The 22,038-nt window shown below is 40.1% G+C and overlaps 1 protein-coding gene across 3 annotated transcripts in view; it reads left to right on the forward strand.

Moving 5' to 3' along the window:
- LOC126336439 (uncharacterized) overlaps positions 1–22,038 on the forward strand; it is a 216,745-nt gene that overhangs the window by 123,158 nt on the left and 71,549 nt on the right. For all 3 annotated transcript variants that reach the window (XM_050000137.1, XM_050000138.1, XM_050000136.1), the window contains exon 7: positions 10,544–10,668. In XM_050000137.1, coding sequence (XP_049856094.1) covers positions 10,544–10,668 — 125 coding nt within the window. The remainder of the gene's footprint in view (positions 1–10,543; positions 10,669–22,038) is intronic.

Genomic DNA, 22,038 nt, shown 5'->3' on the forward strand with positions numbered 1-22,038 from the left:
AGAGGCATTTCCAAACTGGCTAACTTTGTAATGTGTTTGTGTGTCACTGTGGTTAAAGTATACCCTGCATGGTCAAATAACTCTGTCGAAAATGGGCAGCAAGGTAACTGTGGCACGCCACAAGCCATAGATGACAGGAGTGAATGATGGCTGCAAAGATGTGTTCAGAAAAGTAGGCGTGCAACTCTTGAACAACTGACTGAACCAAGGGGTCACCAATAGTGGCTCCTTAACAACTATTCAGTGAACATTGCTGTGCACAGGTCTCCATGGCAGGCATCTAGTTCATTCACCCATGCAGAATGCTGTTCATTATTGATGAATGCTGGAATCTGCATGTTATTACTGCAACTGGACATCAACCGAGTGGCATTTCCAGGTGAATAATGTTTTATACTCCTGCGGACAGATGGGTGTTGGCATATATTGTGTGAAATGTCTGAAAGCAAATAACCTGCAACAATTGTCAGGAGCATCCAGGCTAGAGGAGGGAGCATTATGGTCTGGGGAATGTTTTTGTGACATTTCTTGAGTGACCTTTTCATTCTGGAACCCATAATGGGTCAACATAAGTATGCATCTATCACTGGGGACCATGTCCACCATTACATGCAGTTAGTTTTTCCTTGGCAAGACGCCGTCTGCCAGCACGACAATTCAATGTATCACAGAGTCACAGTATATGTTCATGGTTCAAAGAGTACCAGGATGAGTTTACCACACTCCCCTGCCCGCCAGACTCTCCGGGCTTAAACCCAACTGAGAATCTGTGGGACTACCTTGATTGGGCTGTTCACACAATGGATCCTCAACAAAGAAACCTAGCACAGCTGGCCATGGCACTGGATTTGACATGGCTCCACATTCCTTTCAGAACCTTCCAGACCATCGCTGACTCTCTTCCTGCATGTCTTACACTGGTCCATGCTGCAAAAGTTGGTTATTGAGGCTTTTGACAGCTGGTTACATCAATGTGACTGGACAGTATATGATTATAAGTAGCACCAGAATAATCAGACATTTTCCTATGTCATATTTAATTTTAATGATATTATATATAGACATGAAACATGTAGCTTGTTATGGTAAGAAAATTGTGCAATTATCACTTAAAATTGTCATCTCATCAAGTAAGCTCATAGTAGTAAAGTAAATTGTTTTAAAAATTAAATCCACTTGAGAAAAATAGCCAGCCATTCTGTCTCCATTTAGTATTACATAGTTTATGAAATAACATGTTAAAATTGAGACACTGAAGTACACTGCAATTACTTCTATAGATTTATTTGAAATACATGAGATACAGCCATAGCAGTGTTTGAAATTCATCTATTCCTCTTCAGTGCATATTGCAGTACAGTTACAGACAGTCAGTGGACTTGATTACCTACTAAGCACTTAACTATTATGAGTACAACAATCAGTTCAATTAGTTTTGGACATTAGGTTTCAGAGAGCAGGGTGTTATGTTTCAAACTGACAGTCAGCACTGAACCGCCATGTCTACTGATAATGTCACCGAATTGTCAATTAGATAACTACGTCATCTGTTCAGGGTGCTGCAGAGATATCTGGAAGGAGTATTGGCTGTAAATTCAGCTGTTAGTTCAGACTGTGATTCACATACTACATGTATGATTTGAGAAAAAATGTGAGAACAATTGCAGACATTCCAAACAGAGAGTCATGCCAGCCACACTTCACAGAACTAAAAATGTTAATGAACCTTCCCTCTACATTAAACCCTATCTCTTCTTTATTTAAAAAAAAAAATGCTGGAGATTTCAACTTACACAAGTTCCATCCACAATTATGGAACAAGGAACATGAATAACATACACTTACAACATAAAAGATTAAGTAAGTCCCACAATAATTTAAAATGTACTTGCATAAAGCTGTATAAACTATCCCTGGCAGTGAGATGTCTTGCTGTGTTTAGGAAGTAGAAGAATTCTAAAATAGAATGGTATCTGAAATGAGACATTTAATTTTTAATGTAAAGTATGAATGTAATATCTAACTTTTAATAAAAAAAATTATTATTATACACATGCTAAAACCCATATCATGTACACAATCAGTGGTTAGTTAATTACTTAGTTTCATGTTCAATGGATCATTTGCATGATAGATCATAATGATGTGGAATGAGTCATTTGATAAATAAATATGAAATACAATATGCAAAAGTGTAGTTACATTTTGGTGTTCAGTGTCATCTGGCTTATTACAATGAAGAAAGAAGAAAGCAACCATGATACTGACTTGTTGAGAAGTCTGATTTATTCAGAACTGAAATGCAGTTAAATAAGCAAAACAGATAGTAACCTGCACATGCAGAGTCAAAGACGTCTACGTACATAGTGGAACATAATAATTTAACTATAAATGCCACAAATCCAAAGTCAAGTCATTGTACACAAATATCAATGTCTTTCCTGCAGAATCCAAGTCCAATAGCATGGCAGGTTTTTTCATTCACTCAGGCCTGTGTCACAAGCTGCTTCATATCACAAAGTGAAGTAAAATGGCTGATGTGGACATGCAAATAGGGGCCATGTTCCATAACTGATGGCACCATCATACATGTTACAAGCACTTCCTCGTGCTAACAGCTGTGTCTTGTGGGTGCCACTTAGCACTGCCTGTGGTTTAAGTCACTAAATGTGTCTTGTGGTGACACAAATAGTCTGATATTAAGACCAAGATGAAAAGTGTGGAATATCCTTCTTTTTTATGACTGACATGTTCTTTGGTTAGTTTCCTGTAACTGCCGTTGTCTTTGTGTTTCTGTTGGATAACATTTATCTCTTACTGTGTATCATATGGGTATTTTTGATAAATTAATAAAGTGTGTTTAGTATCTACACAGGCATCACAACCACTAAAAACACTGTTGGCAGAAGGTACCGTATGGTCTGATGGTGGCTCGATAACAAGCCGGGGAACAGATCCCCACAGTAGTTAATGCAAACTCCCCATGTGAGTCAGTCTACAGAGAAGCAGGAAGCCCAAAACAGTGTAGAGATGTCCATAGGGATGAGCATAACATATGGCGGGTGTGGATGGTCTGAAGGTAAGCACTTCGGTCAGTGGATCCAGCCATGCAATGCCCCGCATGCGCCCTCATGGCTATTGTTGCACTAGTCTGCTGCACTGCCCATGCCAGCTCATCTGCCTCAATTGTGATGCAATAGCAAGGCTTGGGCTGAAAACTCTGGTGCAGAACTGGAGAGAGTGCCAGAGACCTGGGCAGTGGACTGACCGGCAAAGGAGGCAACGCCGACAATGCTGGCTTTGCCAGAGGGGTGGAAAGATGCAGAGGCTGAGGCAATGATCAGTCAACCAGTAGCAGTTGAGACAAGGCCACATCCACCAGTGAGAGGGTGGGGGGGAGGCAGAGGCATCTACATCTACATACATACCCCGCAATCCACCATATGGTGCATGGCGGAGGGTACCGTATTTACTCGAATCTAAGCCGCACTCGATTCTAAGCCGTGCCTGAAAAAAGAGACCCGAAATCAAGGAAAAAATAAAATTTCCCAAATCTAAGCCGCACCTGAAATTCGAAACTCAAAATTTGAGGGGAGAGAAAAGTTTTAGGCTGCACCTCCAAATCGGAACAAAGTTGGTCCATTGTAATATGAGACACAATTTAGGTCGAATGAATGATGATACAGCTGCAGTAGTTTGGTTCGAGTCATAAGCTTAGCAGTTAAGCTTTACCAGGTAGCCATTGCTATGTGTCAGGTGCTCCATCCATATTTATATGGGTACCCTTCCTTTTTCACATGCTTCGTCTGGTTTGAATTGATTGCTTATTTTTCTTTGATCTGATAAGTGCTGTACTCTTTGTTATAAGTGTTTACATCACTCTAAGCTGAAAATCCAATATTGTACTGTGTCATGCATTGTCGCATTTTGATAATGAGTGTTTACGACCTGTTGCTGCTCATGGCATGCCTTGCTTTTGTGTGCATTACCGTCGCTTCCAATTAAAAAAAAAAAAAAAAAAAAGAGGAATCGTCTCATTAGCGAAACAATGGCAAGAGACTGCTATTTGTTGTTACTTACACTGCTGCTTTCTTTGATAATAATCAACAAGAACCAAATAAAAGACTGCCTGTGATAGATGTTGTGAAGGAGAGTTTAGACAAAATTTTTCTTCGTTTGAAAATCTTTGCAGATGCCTCTTTAGTACATTACATTCTGCACAGAAATTAGAGTCATCTTAGATTTAAAAATCTAGTCAGTTGTCGTGCTTCATTTCTGACTGTATTGTAGATACCAATACCTATGGTTGAAGCTGTATCACTATTCGGTGTAAGAATAATACAAATATAAACTTGGCATGATATGTATATTCTTCCGCATTTGCTGTTGTCTCACTCTAGTTTCGTAGTTTATTAGACCGACAGGATTTAAATGAGATAGCAGCAAACAAGAAAGAATGCATGTCAAAATTGTTTATATTCATATTATTCTTATGGTGAAGAGAATGCTACATGTGATTCACAATTCATAAAAGTTCCTATTAGCAACCATCTCTCGTCACAAGTAGGAAAAAATTCAGAACTTAGAGTTGGCCATATTGACAAACATCCCAGTCTTGCCAGTCAGATTTTCGTAGTACATTGAAAGGTTGCTACATTCCAAGATGAACAATACGGATTTTTTTTTTTACTTTGATGGATAATGCATGAAAATGCAGTGGTCGAAACTCGGGGTGGAGAAAAAAAACTAGTCTTCCACCTTAATTTATTTACTGTCGCAGAGCTTTTGGCGCCAGTATTTATCTTTGTGCCTGCAAAGCATGCCTCTGCAGCGCTACATATATTTGACGGCAGAAGTTAATCGTGGTGGCACCTACCAACATTTTACAGAACTTCCACTTATTTGCACTCGATTCTAAGCTGCAGGAGGTTTTTTGGATTACAAAAACCGGAAAAAAAGTGCGGCTTAGATTCGAGTAAATACGGTACCACATACCACAACTAGCATCTTCTCTCCTTGTTCCACTCCCAAACAGAACGAGGGAAAAATGACTGCCTATATGCCTCTGTACGAGCCCTAATCTCTCTTATCTTATCTTTGTGGTCTTTTGGCGAAATATAAGTTGACAGCAGTAAAATTGTACTGCAGTCAGCCTCAAATGCTGGTTCTCTAAATTTCCTCAGTAGCGATTCATGAAAAGAATGCCTCCTTTCCTCCAGAGACTCCCACCCGAGTTCCTGAAGCATTTCTGTAACACTCATGTGATGATCAAACCTACCAGTAACAAATGTAGCAGCCCACCTCTGAAATACTTCTATGTCCTCCCTCAATCCGACCTGATAGGTATCCCAAACACTCAAGCAGTAATCAAGAATAGGTTGTATCAGTGTTTTATAAGCGGTCTCCTTTACAGATGAACCACATCTTCCCAAAATTCTACCAATGAACCAAAGACGACTATCCGCCATCCCCACAACTGCCCTTACATGCTTGTCTCACTTCATATCGCTCTGCAATGTTATGCCCAAATATTTAATTGATGTTACTGTGTCAAGCACTACACTACTAATGGAGTATTCAAATATTACGGGATTCTTTTTCCTATTCATCTGCATTAATTTACGTTTATCTATATTTAGAGTTAGCTGCCATTCTTTACAACAATCACAAATCCTGTCCAAGTCATCTTGTATCCTCCTACAGTCACTCAACGACAACATCTTCCCATACACCACAGCATCATCAGCAAACAGCCCCACATTGCTATCCACCCTATCCAAAAGATCATTTATGTAGATAGAAAACAACAGCGGACCTACCACACTTTCCTGGGGCACTCCAGATGATACCCTCACCTCCGATGAACATTCACCATCGAGGACAACATACTGGGTTCTATTACTTAAGAAGTCTTCGAGCCACTCACATATTTGGGAACCAATCCCATATGCTCGTACCTTAGTTAGGAGTCTGCAGTGGGGCATCGAGTCAAACATTTTCCGGAAGTCAAGGAATATGGCATCCGTCTGATACCCTTCATCCATGATTCGCAAGATATCATGTGAAAAAAAGGGCGAGTTGCATTTCACGGGAGCAATGCTGTCTAAAGCCGTACTGATGCATGAACAGCAACTTCTCTGTCTCAAGGAAATTCATTATATTCGAACTGAGAATATGTTCGAGAATCCTGCAACAAACCGGTGTTAAGGATATTGGTCTGTAATTTTGAGGATTTGTCCTTCTACCCTTCTTAAATACAGGTGTCACCTGCACTTTTTTCCAGTCACTCGGGACTTTACATTGGGCAAGAGATTCGCGTTAAATGCAAGCTAAGTAAGGAGCCAATGCAGTAGAGTACTCTCTGTAAAACCAAATTGGAATCCCATCAGGACCTGGAGATTTATTTATTTTCAACCCATTCACAACCCCAGGGATGTCTATCACTATGTCCTCCATATGGGAATCTGTATGAGACTCAAACGCCAGTATGTTTGTACGATCCTCCTGCGTGAAAGATTTCTCAAATGCTAAACTTAAAATTTCAGCTTTTGTTTTCCTGTCTTCTGTTGCCAGGCCAGACTGATCAGTGAGTAACTGGATGGAAGCCTTTGACCCGCTTACCGATTTTACGTAAGACCAGAATTTCCTCGGGTTTTCAGCAAGATCTTTTGCTAAGGTATGATGGTGGTACGATGGTTGTATGCTTTGTGCATCACTCTTCTTACAGCAGCATGAATCTCTACTAACTTTTGCCTGTCCTCATTCTCCTGATCTTTCTTGTACCGCCAGTGCAACTGTATTTGCTTCCTGAGAATTCTACGAATTGCGCTGTTAAACCACAGTGGGTCTTTTCTGTCTGTAACCCACTTTTTCGGCACATACTTCTCCATGTGTGATTTACAATGTGTTTAAAATTTGCCCATAATTCTTCCATTTCCATCGTACAGGATGTAAGTGAAGGTGATTCATTTACAAAGTGGGATGCTAACAACTGCTTATCTGCTCTTTCTAGTAAAAATATTCTACTAGCCTTCTTGACCGACTTTTTAACTTTCATAACCATAGTCGTAATGACAACATCATGATCACTAATCCCTGTCTCAACACTGACACCGTCGATGAGGTCTGGTCTGTTTGTGGCTACCAGATCAAAAATATTTCCATTACGCGTTGGCTGTCGATTTAGCTGCTCTAGACAGTTTTCGGATTATGTGTTCAAAAGTAATTCACACAACAGCTTGTCTGTACCACCTGTAATGACTCCATAGACATCCCAGTCTATACTAGGTAGGTTGAAGTCGCCTCCGACTAATATAGCATGATCCGGGTACTTCTGCGATACAGAGTGTAGACTCCCTTTGAATGGTTCTAGAACTGTCGCAGTGGAACCTGGTGGCCAATAATAACACCCAACAATTAACTTTATTACTCCTAGTCCTGTTAAACATGTCCGGATAACTTCACAATCACACTCTACTTCGACCTCAGTAGAGACAATATTTTTGTCAACTGCAATGAAGACACCACCTCCTACGGTGTCTAATCGGTCTTTCCGATACACATTCCAACCCTCACTAAATATTTCAGAACTTCCTGTCTCAGGGTTCAGCCAGGTCTCAGTCCCGAGAATAATTTGCACACCACACACTTCCTGGAGGGCAGTAAATTCAGGAACTTTATTCCAAACACTCTGAACATTTACTGCTAATATCTTGATAGCTGAAGTGTCTTTACACTAAGCGCGTCCTGATTTCCCTGCCTGCATGTTGACTGGTGAGTGTTCATCAGGACACCTCGCACTACTGCCTAGCCTAAAAAAACCCCATGTGCATGCCACAAGTACTCTGCTACCCGAGTAGCCGCTTCCTTTGTGTAGTGCACCCCTGACCTATCTAGGGGCAACCTACAATTCCCCACCCAATAGTGCAAGTCTAGAAATCTGCAGTCAAGACCGTCACAGAGTCAATGAACCTCTGGTTGAGACTCTCCACTCGGCTCCAAACCAAAGGACCCTGATCCACTCTGGGAACGATGCTGCAAATAGAGAGCTCTGCTTGCACCCAGTGGTCTGCATCAAATCCGCCAGCCGCCTGTACGAACTGAGGATCAGCTCAGAACTCAAGCAACAGGCTTCATTGGTGCCGACAACTGCACCCCGTACGCTCGATAGCTGCAGGCAAGACCACATTGATCCTCTGCCTCAAGTAACGCGAATGCATTGCAGTCTGCCACTCACCCTGAGGTGAGGGCAGCCCCAATGTGCCAGGTACACTAGAAGAGGCCTCAGCGGCTGAGTCAGTGGATGCAGCAAGCGACACCTGGGGTGCCTCAAGCGATGCGCCAGACCCTCTGCCGTTGCTGCACGTCAAGGAAGGAGCCTGAAGGTGGCTGGCCGTGGCCAACAGCACGCTCAGCTGCCCGTAAACTGCGGCCAGTTTCTCCTGTGCCCGCACACACCCTATCCATCCTACTGCTAATATCTGGACATATAGAGTTGCGACAAATAAAATAGCAATACGCAACTGCACAGTTGCGTCACCAGCGCCAGGTTGAGCTGTGATATATGAACAATTACTTATGAACCAAGCAATCACATGACTATGACTACACCACTGTACAGATATTACAATGCGATTCTACACCTGTCTTAGTACAAATGACAACCGCCTACACAATGTTACACTCTACCATTATTAAAATTTGATACTACCCCTTTCTAATTCGAAAATACACAAAGATCTGAAAAATTTCACCACACAAGCACACAAACACACAAAGTAATTTGAATTAAACCTGCGGAACTATTACGAAAAACTGAATATACAACTAGTTTCTGCTACTGCTGCTCGCACACGTCACTCTGCAAGCATAGATGAAACTGCACTGTCCTCCGTCTGCTGCTAACTGACTCTACGAAATAAACAGAAAGCACTGGCTGTCCAAAACAAACAACTGACTAACGACTCCACAAATTTATACTTTACAGCTATCAATAAGCAATGTAACTCCTCTCAAATACGAGAATATGCAAGGATTTTATGTAATTAAATATGCAAATGCACAAACACTCGGAAAGAAATTAAGAATCAAACTACAAAACAAATATGAAAGCTAAATATGCGGCTCCCTACTGCACTGCTGCTGCACTATTGCTGCACTGATACTTCACCAGGGCTGCTCAAGGCTCAGCTGAGGAGGAGGAGGAGGAGGAGGAGGAGGAGGGGGCCAGGTCAAAATCTGTGGGCTCCACATCAGTAGGTGTGGCAGCAAGTTTTACTGTGGCATAGGTTCACAGGCAAAGTAAGGACAGCCTGTACCAGACATTCTGTGTACAGAATTGCCGCAATTACTTGACGCTTACCAGGAAATAAATTGGATTTCTGACAGATTTCTCAATAAAGTCCAATGATACAAGCTTGTACATTGACAAGAGAACATTATTCTGATCATATTGCCACTGTGTTTACAGATGATATGGTGCATTTCAAGTACTTCATCTTACAAATAGAGGACAGAAAAGATAAAATTATACCTGCCAAGGAGTCATATAAACTGATTTTTGGCAAGATGGCACAATCATATTTCCTGAATGTAATGACAGCATTGCCAATTAATAGATGTCTGATGATTACAAATGGCACAGGTGAACATAACTTTTTGAAATGAAAACTAATCGAAATCGGCCTTCATTCGTCAGTGTCTCAGAATTGTTTAAATTCACTGGTGATAATGGTGACTGAAAATTATATATTGGAAAATGTCAATTTTCAAGGTACTTTAAACGATTTTGTATCTAAAAAAAACTCAGGAGCATTAATATTTAAACATACTGTACTTTGCTAAATGAGTTAATAAAAAATACGCATATTTTCCTTCCACTTATTTCAATTTTTTTACTGACTAGGGTCATGGTAGACCTTCAAAAAAATAGTAAAATAACAGCATAATTATGAATAAAATTGCACTGTGGTAATATATATATATATATTAGGGAGTTTGAAAAGGCTAAAGGAATCCTGACATGTGCATTGCCTGGGGGCCCCAACATGGTTAATCTAGCCCAGTTTATGTGTAATGCAAACACTCTAACCTGTTCTCGTTTCAAAAAAAATTATCACATTAAGACACTGTTTATATTTTTTTAAGTGATATCATGGTAACCATGTACTACTATTTACTACAATGTCCACAACTGCAAATTTCAACCTTAAGTCATCTTGAAGCAAAAATAGTGCTGAAGACTCAGAGCTGTAAACATTAATAAAATAAGTAAACAGATGTGAGTCTAAATGGGTCACATCAGCGTACAGGCTCACATCCTTTTCACTTATTTTATTAGTGCTGACAATTGCTGTTTTTTCAGCACTTTAATTGCTAGAAATTGATATAAGGTTAAATATGCAACTGTGCAGTTTACAATAAATACTCGTTGTACACGCAATGGCAAACATTATGTCACTTAAAAAATTCAACAAAACTGTAATCCCAAAACAAATGCAAGGCTGTCCTTTCTATATTGATTGCATGTATCTTTCTGCATCAGGAGCAGTCATGGATACTTGGAGAAGAGAAGCAAATAAGATGTATACAAAGGAGTCTGTGTGCAGTTAACAGACAGTTAAAGATGGAGCTTGGCATTACTGGAAGGATATTAGGCCAGTATATAAGGTAAGACAACTTACAGTTACATAATTTATTGACAATTCTTTCACTGTTTTCCACAGTACTTTTATTAAATAATGATAATGAGGGAAGCATTATTTGAAGTACATACAGTCTCTTTGATCCTGTATTTTTTGTTTAAATATATGTGTGTGTTCACTGTAACTGTTTGGAACCATCATTGTAGCATAGTAGTGGTGGTTAACTTTGTTTTGTTGCTTTTGAAACATCAAAGGCAATTATCAGCATAACATGAGAGCTATCGAAAAAGTAAATTCCATTACAATACAAGCAAAATATTAGAATACTTAAAATAAGTTTATTAGAAACATCTTAAAACCATGCCTTCATATTATTTCTCTGCATTACCATCATTCAGATTTAATCATTTACCATATGTATCTATTCATCAGGTGACAAATTCTCTCTGTATAGAATTCTGCCACCTGAGTGATTTAGAACCCAATGAAAAGAGCCTGTGCTGTCTTAACCATGTAGTCACAATCTCATGAAAGAAAAAGAAGTCTGCCGAAAGTTGTCTGAGAGCCAAAATATAATGAAACACTGGTTTTTATAAATTGTTTTGTCAATTTTCTCCACCGGCCCATTGCACATTACATGAAGATGATCACTTCTGCCATTGGCACTAATGCATATCCTTCCATAAACAAATGACATAGCTGACATACAACATCTTCACTTATTGTCATTTCTGGTATTCAAGCTAAACAGATGGGCCTGTACAAAATTGCAAACCAAGAGTTGATTTAATGTTTCTTATATGGCTTTCTAAGAGATTGTGAAACATATCAGGGACTCATGACATTGCATTTGTGTGCCAAAATAGTAGCATTTTAACTAAGGCAATTGCTGTGTAATGAGTAAAGGCTGACTGTGATACAGCTAGTTTACTGAATTTAGATGGGGTGGTACTGCATGAGGCAAGTCTAAACAACACTGCCAATTATGCCATCACAAAATGAATGAAGGATTCTACAACAGTCTCAGCAGAAAAAGTGGTTATAATCCAGATCGTCATGAGCATTACTGTTGATGACTATGTTAGAGTGATGTAACTGATGGACAGAGTGAAATCCGCTGCTTCCAGATTGCTGGACCAATATGCATATTTCTCAAATCAGTTGCACAAGAAGGTGATATGAAAATTATATGTAACACATTTGGTTCAAATAAAATATTTCAAAGCAGAAGGCTAAGTACAAAAGTGTTCTCTTTTTTCTAGTGTCTTACCATTCACATCAAACAGATCAACTATCAGCAACATTTTTCAGTTTGTAAGACCTTAAGTCATTTGTGCAAGATACTTTACCGGTCAAAAGTTGCAGAATGCAATCGTTTCAAATCATTTTGTAGAACATCACATTACATTTTTGGTAACACAGCTAAAATTCCAAAATCAATAGCTGTCTCTAATGAAGGTGCATGGTTTTTCACACATGTTGCTTGACAAAAAGAGTGAAGCACCCAGAAGACATGGTCAGATGTCAACATAGCTTCTTATATGTAAACACTATTGGTCCACATGTAAATGATTACAGTTGCAATTCTCTGTGGCAGGTAGAATGGCAACCAGGGTGTATTAGTGTTGTTCATGTATGCTGTTATTACCAGGCCTAGTAGAGTAAATAAGGAGCGATAACTTTATTGGCTTCTAAGTGATCACTGTGAAAGACACAGAGATCCCACATACTTGTTGTGTGAGACAGTATTGTCAGTGCCAGACAGAATTTGTAAAGGCCTCTCTTTATTTTGCTGACTGGTGGAATCATGTAAGATACTGATTTTTCAAGAATTAGAATGTGATAGTGGCTTGATGTTTGACTGCTTGGAGTATGAGAGCAGGCATACTCATCACTAGGATTCCAGATGACCATGCCTGGCCATGACAAGGCCACAAGGGAGGAACACTATATTGTACACAAAGCACATCATAGCTCCTTCAAATATGCACTTGACATCCCAGAAGAAGTAAAGGATTGCTTATGATACTTTGTACCATCCCACACGATTGGTCAGGGACTAGATACAGCCATACTAGGGAATTATATTCCCACACATAGGTAGCCATTAACATCATAATACAAATGACTGTGTTTGGAATGTTGTGGTTACCAGGAAGCATGGACTGATTAATGGTGGTGCATTGTGTTCAGCAATGAATCAGGATTCCCCCCCCCCCCCCCCCCCATGATCATCACCAGTGACTCTGGTGGTGACTTGGGCAGAGGCCACATTCTTCCAATGTTTTGGAGATGCAAAGCAGTGTTATTTGTGGCATCATGTTATGGGGGCCATTGGATTTCAGACCATGGTTGGTAGAGACTGAAGAAACTCTGACAGCACAATGGTATGTCATGGACATCCTGTGTCCATTTATTTTCTCTTGTGTGACAGTATCTTGGTGCCATTTTCCAAGAGGCTAAAGCTCATCCACACACAGTACATGCCTCTATGAACTGTCTACATGATGTGGAGGTACCCTCTTGGCCAGCAGTATACCTAAATCTGTCCCAGACAGAACTTCTGTGGGACTAGTTCAGACATCAAATCTGCCCCAAAGCCAGTATCAAGGATATCAAGAACTAGCATCCTAAGGGCCTGGGTTTGATTCCCGCCTGGGTCGGAGATTTTCTCCACTCAGGGACTGGGTGTTGTGTTGTCCTAATCATCATCATTTCATCTCCATCGATGCGCATGTCGACAAAGTGGCGTCAAATCAAAAGACTTGCACCTGAGAGGAGACACTCATCACACACCATCATCATCATCCAACAGTTGTGGATCTGCTTGCTTCAGTAGAGAATACAAAAGCCTTATAATATAATTCCCTTCCAAATCAGGCATCCACACAAGCTGTAGGAAGTGAAATGTCTTATTGATAATAGGGTTCATATTAGCAAGTCATTTGTAAATTTCATTCAATTTTGTAATCGCCAAAATAACATCATATATAACCTCAACCTGTGAAGCTTCATTTTGTTTACTCCTCCCCTTTTGGGTACTCCACTTTTTTGTCAGGCTGTATATATTACATGGTATGTAATGGATGTTATGGTTTGAGACATGTGAAAAACACTGCAAGAAAGTTAATACGTTTGTTGCATGTGAAGGTACATTCCCCCATCCTGCAACCTACACAAAAATACTAAACACCACTCAGCATGCAATAACCAGGACACAGTTGTGTTAAAAAAGGAATGATAATGCAACCATTATGAATGACCATACATATTAAACAGCTATTCAAGGACAGTAGTTGAAAGACATTGTGACACATCAAAACTCACTATACAACTGAGTCTGTTGCTGCTCCAAAGAAAATTAAGAAATCTGAGGTTTGCAATAAAGGGTGTATGCTACCTCTCCTAAGATAAAGTTGGTTGATAAATGTAGTGCTGACAGGTACTTTAAAACTGGCATACAGTTCAGAACACTAGGAAATCATATTGAGAATACAGCAGCAGGCTCTTCCCAAGATTAACTTCTGATTTTCAACAAGCAGCTACTAATAATTCTGTAACAAAAGATGGTAAAATATCACACAATGAGATGCATTTAACGCTTATGACACAAACCTAAAAGTTTACCCATCTGGTGCAAACAGGGATCAGTACTCCCAAGAAGTGATAAAAGTGTCACAAATGTAACTGAACAATACCCGACACTACTAATGTTAACAAATATTACAACAGAGAAACATCAAAGCTATTGGCAATGCGTGTGGACTTGTTAGTAACCACTGATACAACTGACATTCTACATGTACACAAAAATCAAAGTAAGCAAAACCAAATGGGGAAGGGTTTGATCTAATCATCAAAACGATGAAGTGGATTATGCAGATGTCAGAAACATCAATATCTGGGCTGATACAGTACAAAATGTATCAAAGGAAGGCCAACTCCTCCTTCCTATTGAATTTCCAAGGTTCCTGAAAGTCACAAGGCATTCTAAACAGGTCATCCCAGTAGGAAAACAATTCACAAAGGACATCAGCATCCTAAAGCTGTAGATAGAAAAGGAAATCTGGAGAATAATAAAAGATATTAATATAAGACTAAAGTTACAACAAACCTGCAGTAATCCTGCACTGCAATAAACAATCTTTTGCAGTTTATACAAGACAGCAACATAGATTTAATGATTATCCAGGAACTTAATCAGGAACAAAATAAAATCTCTAAAACAAAAAGGTACAGAATGTTCATTGCAGGGAACAAAAGGAAATGCATGGCAGCAATAGACATCAATAAAGGAATAAAGGTAATTATGTTGAACCAGTATCCAGATGAGAATTCTTTGAAGATATAAGTAACAATGGGTCATTTACTGTTCTGTAGTGTTAGCATTTATTTCAATCAGTTAGCAAGAGACTAACAATCTGATTTAGAAACTTTAGTATCTCTGCTAGCATACACTGTGATGGAGGCAGATGAGCTGGCATGTGTAGTAGAACAGAGTAGTGCAGAAACCAGTCACAGAGGGAGTATGCAACATGTAAAATGGGCAGACTTTCTGACAGAATGTGTTTACTCGTAGGTGACAGTAAGTCGAGCGGGCCAGTGCTTATGCTGTGCACAACGACAGTGTACCTCAGTGTACCTCACAGTGTTGACGAGTGCTAAATTGACAGCTGCCCGTACCAGACATCTGCTAAGGTTGTTCCCATGCATATCTCTACATGGTTTTGGACTTCCTGCTTCCTGCAGATTGATTTGCACAGTGAGTGGCCCAATTATTATTGAGCCACCATCTGCCCATGAAGCAGCCACATTGACAGTGTAGTGTAGTGGTGTAGTCGTGCCATGACAGATACTAAAGTGTTGATGATGGATTTTCTTATGCAAGTGATGCCTCTATTTTTTGTTCTTAATGTTAACTTTTGGCCACCATGGACCTAGGATTTCTGCAGTGCTGGCAGGAACAGATGCACCTGCAGAGCTTTTCAATGAAGTAAACCCATATTGACTATGTTTAGTAGATCTTTTGAAGGAAAAAAGTGCATGATATGTTCATTAGCTGTTTACCAGCAGTTTTGCCTTTGTAATCAGGAGGGTGATAGGGCAGGTTCTACTATTGGCATTATTATAGATTTCTTACATTGTTTTGGAAAACATTTGTGTTTTGTGCAAGTGTTGTATATTTCTGCGACATGCTTCAGAAGAAGGTCGAAAATTTGTAGGAGTACTTTGCTGTAGATTCCATTTTCACCAGGGCTCTTATTTTGATCCATTCTTTTTATTGTTTCAGCAATATCTTATTCTGTATCTTTTTTTGTTATCTGATATTTCTATTTTTTTTCTGTGTCTGTTTCTGTTGTGACCAGATGAAACTACTTTCAATGGGACACATCTATGGATTATTTGGTTGTCCTGGGAGGATGCTCACCACACTAGAACACATGAGATTTTAGTTCAATTTATTAAATAAGTGAACAAAAGATTTCCATAATTATACAATAGAAAATCCAGGAATGAATGTAACAATGTAATGAGAAGGAAAGTTGCTGCTCACTATACAGCACAGACATTGAGTCACAGATAGGCACAACAAAAAGGGCTTCACAATTAAAGCTTTCAGTCATTGGCCTTTGTCCACAATAGACACATAAACTCACACAAGCGTGACTTACACACCCGACTGCAGTCTCGGGCAACTGTAGTTTAAGTTGGCTGAGACTGCAGTCATGTGTGTGCGTGTGTGTGTGTGTGTGTGTGTGTGTGTGTGTGTGTGTGTGTGTGTGTGTGTGTGTGAGTGAGTGAGAGAGAGAGAGAGGTAAACAGCTAACAAACAGATCATGCACTTTTTTCCTTCAAAAGATTTACTAAACAACAGTCAATATTGGTTTACTTCATTGAAAAGCACTGCATGTACTTAGGAGTTGACCAGTAATTTGTTGAAGACAGTCTAGTGCATGGTCAGTATGTGTTAATGGTAAGCCTGGATGTATAAAACGCCTCTGTTCTCAGTAAGTGACCAAGTATTCTCAATGCTGTGTAGGAATTTTAATGTATTGAAGACTTACACGGTTAAATTAAATGTTACTTTCATGAATGACTGGCTTATTTGTCACCCAAAAATGTTGAGACTGATAAAAAAATATCTAAAGGACACACTTAAGGCGACTATTGTGGATAGAATTCTAGGACATACACCACAATTCCTTGCTAAATTATTACACAGCACAAAACACAGGCACCTTTACTGACAATTTAGTACTACTGATGGAAGGAACCAGCATTGCTAATACAGAAACATGACAAATCAGAGAATGACTCCAAAATAATAAAATGTAGTTCATTAAGCTGAAACTGGAGGGCCTCTTAACAAAAAGAAAAAGGGACAAAACAAAATCTACCATTTTCCACAACACTAATCAATTGGAGCAAGTTGACTGACTTAAATATCTTGGCCTAATTATTGACAGTAAGTTCAGTTTCAACGACCACAAACAGAACATCATGGCCGACAGACTAAATTACTATGTGCATAACTAACTTGCGACTTAACAGTAGACTTCTCTGAGGCTCTAACAGTCGTCTATAGAGAAGCCTAACATTACCTACCATACATATCCCCTGGGTGCATTAACATTCTAACAAGACAATACAACTGCAACATGTACAAACAAGTGGAATGATTAATTACAATCAAGATTGTCAAAGCATACAGAATGGTATCAAATGATGAGTGGCATATACTATTGGACTTAACACCAACAACTATTAAAATCAAAGAAATATTGAATGAATACAATTCAACAAAAACTGAAAATACTGGCCTCATCTGGCATATTTCACTGTTCTTAACAATATTAACAGCAGAAGGCAGCACTATATAAAATTACTGATAGGAGTGAAACTGGAGGAGGAGTAAGATATTTCCATCAACAAAATGCCAACCTGCTCAAAGAAATACAGACTGAAAAATAATTCTAAGCTAATCAGGTGGAATTCTTTGCCAATTTGCATGCTCTAAAAAATATTAGCATGTACCTTGAGAAATCCACATCATACCAACAGTCTATGTCTACACTCCTGGAAATTGAAATAAGAACACCATGAATTCATTGTCCCAGGAAGGGGAAACTTTATTGACACATTCCTGGGGTCAGATACATCACATGATCACACTGACAGAACCACAGGCACATAGACACAGGCAACAGAGCATGCACAATGTCGGCACTAGTACAGTGTATATCCACCTTTTGCAGCAATGCAGGCTGCTATTCTTCCATGGAGACGATCGTAGAGATGCTGTATGTAGTCCTGTGGAACGGCTTGCCATGCCATTTCCACCTGGCGCCTCAGTTGGACCAGCGTTCGTGCTGGACGTGCAGACTGCGTGAGACGACGCTTCATCCAGTCCCAAACATGCTCAATGGGGGACAGATCCGGAGATCTTGCTGGCCAGGGTAGTTGCCTTACACCTTCTAGAGCACGTTGAGTGGCACGGGATACATGCGGACGTGCATTGTCCTGTTGGAACAGCAAGTTCCCTTGCCGGTCTAGGAATGGTAGAACAATGGGTTCGATGACGGTTTGGATGTACCGTGCACTATTCAGTGTTCCCTCGACGATCACCAGAGGTGTACGGCCAGTGTAGGAGGTCGCTCCCCACACCATGATGCCGGGTGTTGGCCCTGTGTGCCTCGGTCGTATGCAGTCCTGATTGTGGCGCTCACCTGCACGGCGCCAAACACGCATACGACCATCATTGGCATCAAGGAAGAAGCGACTCTCATCGCTGAAGACGACACGTCTCCATTTGTCCCTCCATTCACGCCTGTCGCGACACCACTGGAGGCGGGCTGCACGATGTTGGGGCGTGAGCGGAAGACGGCCTAACGGTGTGCGGGACTGTAGCCCAGCTTCATGGAGACGGTTGCGAATGGTCCTCGCCGATACCCCAGGAGCAACAGTGTCCCTAATTTGCTGGGAAGTGGCGGTGCGGTCCCCTATGGCACTGCGTAGGATCCTACGGTCTTGGCATGCATCCGTGCATCACTGCGCTCCGGTCCCAGGTCGACGGGCATGTGCACCTTCCGCCGACCACTGGCGACAGCCTTGATGTACTACGGAGACCTCACGCCCCACGTGTTGAGCAATTCGGCGGTACGTCCACCCGGCCTCCCGCATGCCCACTATACGCATCCGTGCATCACTGCGCTCCGGTCCCAGGTCGACGGGCATGTGCACCTTCCGCCGACCACTGGCGACAGCCTCGATGTACTATGAAGACCTCACGCCCCACGTGTTGAGCAATTCGGCGGTACGTCCACCCGGCCTCCCGCATGCCCACTATACGCCCTCGCTCAAAATCCGTCAACTGCACATACGGTTCACGTCCACGCTGCCGCAGCATGCTACCAGTGTTAAAGACTGCGATGGAGCTCCGTATGCCACGGCAAACTGGCTGACACTGATGGCGGCAGTGCACAAATGCTGAGCAGCTAGCGCCATTCGACGGCCAACACCGCGGTTCCTGGTGTGTCCGCTGTGCCGTGCGTGTGATCATTGCTTGTACAGCCCTCTCGCAGTGTCCGGAGCAAGTATGGTGGGTCTGACACACCGGTGTCAATGTGTTCTTTTTTCCATTTCCAGGAGTGTATATCTACATCCATACTCCATTTTAGAAAATGTAATGTAACTGCATAGACAAAAAAAATTTGCTCACCAATTGGCAGAAGCATGCATATGCATGAAGGTTAAAGAGATTTGCAAACTTTCGGAGCCAATGGCTTATTCTGCTGGCAGAAATGTTGAAGGGGAAGGAATAGGGTTCAAGCAAAAGGAATGGTGAGGTTTAGGAAATGTGGAGAGTTTGGAAACATCACCAACAAGCTCAGGTCAGGTGAGAATTATTAATGGGGTGAGAAGAAAAGGCTGATTGTTGGGGACCACATTGTACAAGATTTGAAAAACCTGACAGCCTGGGGGATGAAGATGGGGTAATAAGCAGGACAGAGATTACTGACAAAATATTGTGCAAAATTTAATAAGAATGGAAAGCTACATGCATTGTAGAAGTGGTGGAATGGGGCAATGTAGACAGGTCAGAAAATAAAACATGTAGAAATCTAAAAGGAGTGACAAAAGGAATAGTCACCACATTCTTGAAACAAACAAGTCTCTTGCTTTATGGTACAGACTACTACTGACTTCACACACCCAACCAAGTTGTCATATGTCAAGCGCTCCAGTAAGTTCTTCAATGTTACCTCACAAAGTTCAACATTCGTGCAGTACACACATAAACAGACATCTGTAGGTGGGTGTGAAACTACCCACTTAGGTCATAGTGCATAAAATTTTGATCTTCCAATATGTGAAGTTGTATAGTTGCTCTTATAAATTGTAAAAGTTTCTTTAATACTGCAAGTCATGTACTTCTTCACTTTTAGAACTTTTTGACTTTCAACTGTTACAGTTATAGTGTCTTTTTAGTTGGCATCCTGGTGAGAATAGTCCCATTTATCTTCCAGACAAAATGACTGCACTATTTGAACATTAGCTTCTTCTACAGGATGATCATAATAGGGATCTGGTCTTCCAAAGACTCCTTACATTTCTTGATTCGTTCTACCATGTACTTTGATACTGATGGAATGTGGCTCAAAATTGTTTTCTTTGAAAATGTCTCTGGAATAATAGTTAAAACTTACATCTTTTCACTGTAGTATGCATAATATTCTACAGCTGAATTGATATTTGTAAAAAATTCCTGGCAAGAGGTGCAAAAGTGCTTTGGTTCATTGTCTTCTGAAGGTGGAATTTCCACTTTGAAGCATGTGGTCACTTTTTGCTGTAGTGTATTCATCCACAGATTTAGTAATGTCTCTGCACTTTCTTGATGCATAGAGCTTATGACTTGACTTAATTGACCACAGTTTCTTAACAGGACTAACACCTACCTATGTAGTTGACTGATTCAGGATATTTAATTCTTCCTCTATTGATGCAAAATCTGCATCATTTGCACCGTGGGAGGCTCCACCTTGTTCAGATACTATCATTGTTGTTATTCTTTCAAAACATTTAGAACACAAAAAGTCTCTTTGAAACAGAGTCTTAAAATGAGAACATTTATTCCCAACCTGAACAAAGTTTGTCTTATGTATCACTCTTTGATGGGTATGCAAATAGTCAGCACACTTCACTCTCCTGTGCCCCAGTCAGAAGACATTTCAAACAGTCCTTTTCAAAAAATAAACTGCAATTGGGTCATCTGGCAAATTCCTTGCAAAAACACATAACTCATTGGATGGTCTCAGATTTCTTAGAAGCCTCTTCAGTAAACAAATTAGCACTGAACAACTACAATACAGAAACCTGCAATGAACAACCATGACAAAGAAACTGACAAGAAACTACAATAAAGTGTAAGAAATACCTGCAACAATGAGGTACCTGCAACAAAGAAAGTGATAAGAAATAACTGCAACACAGATAATAGAAATAAACATTGTAACAAAGAAATTAGTAAGAAACAACTTCAGTGAAGACTACATATCCCATGAAGGTTTAAAAAAAAAGATTTTTAAAAATAAAACCTGTCCAACATAAAAGTGGAAGCTGTCATTTACAGAGAATATAGTACTATATGGTAGTAATCAACAGAAAAAATCTAACTTTTCTAAATTGTCATTTTTGAAAAGAAATTATAAAAAATTCAAAAGGTGACAGTAAAAGAACTTTGACAGATTTGTCCAAATGGAGAATACCATTGTAATCATAAAGCAATTATCTTTCAAATAAAAATATATCTATAACTGTTACGGAGATACAGCATTTAATAAAAAATTCCAAAATTCGCATCTCCATAATGGTGTTTGCAACATCATTTTTGGAGGCCCATGTCTTTGGGCAGGAATTTTTTTGGAGAAAACAAAAAAAATATGTGTTTTTTACTTCCTCCTGAATTTTAACATTTGCTAAAATCAATAACATCCAAGTCTACAAAGATTACCCCCTTGCCTGAAGTGATATGGATTATGCCTTTTTCATTTTATGAATTGCAAAATTATACATTTCTGAACAATTAGAGCAAGTTGCCAATCTCTGCACTACATTGAAATCAATAAGATCTGATTGAATAGTTATGCAGCATTTTTCAAGTAGTACTTAATTATAGATACCTGCATCAACTGCAAAAAGCCTGATTTTATTATTAATATTGTCTGCAAGGTCATTAATATAGAATATGAACAGCAAGGGTCCCAACACACTTCCCAGGGCACACCTGAAGTTACTTCTACATCTGACGATGACTTTACATCCGAGATAACATGCTGTGTCCTCCCTACCAAAAAGTCCTCAATCCAGTCACAAATTTCACTTGATACCATATATT

The sequence above is a fragment of the Schistocerca gregaria genome, chromosome 2 (assembly GCF_023897955.1).
Source record: "Schistocerca gregaria isolate iqSchGreg1 chromosome 2, iqSchGreg1.2, whole genome shotgun sequence".
Classification (NCBI taxonomy): Eukaryota; Metazoa; Arthropoda; class Insecta; order Orthoptera; family Acrididae; genus Schistocerca; species Schistocerca gregaria.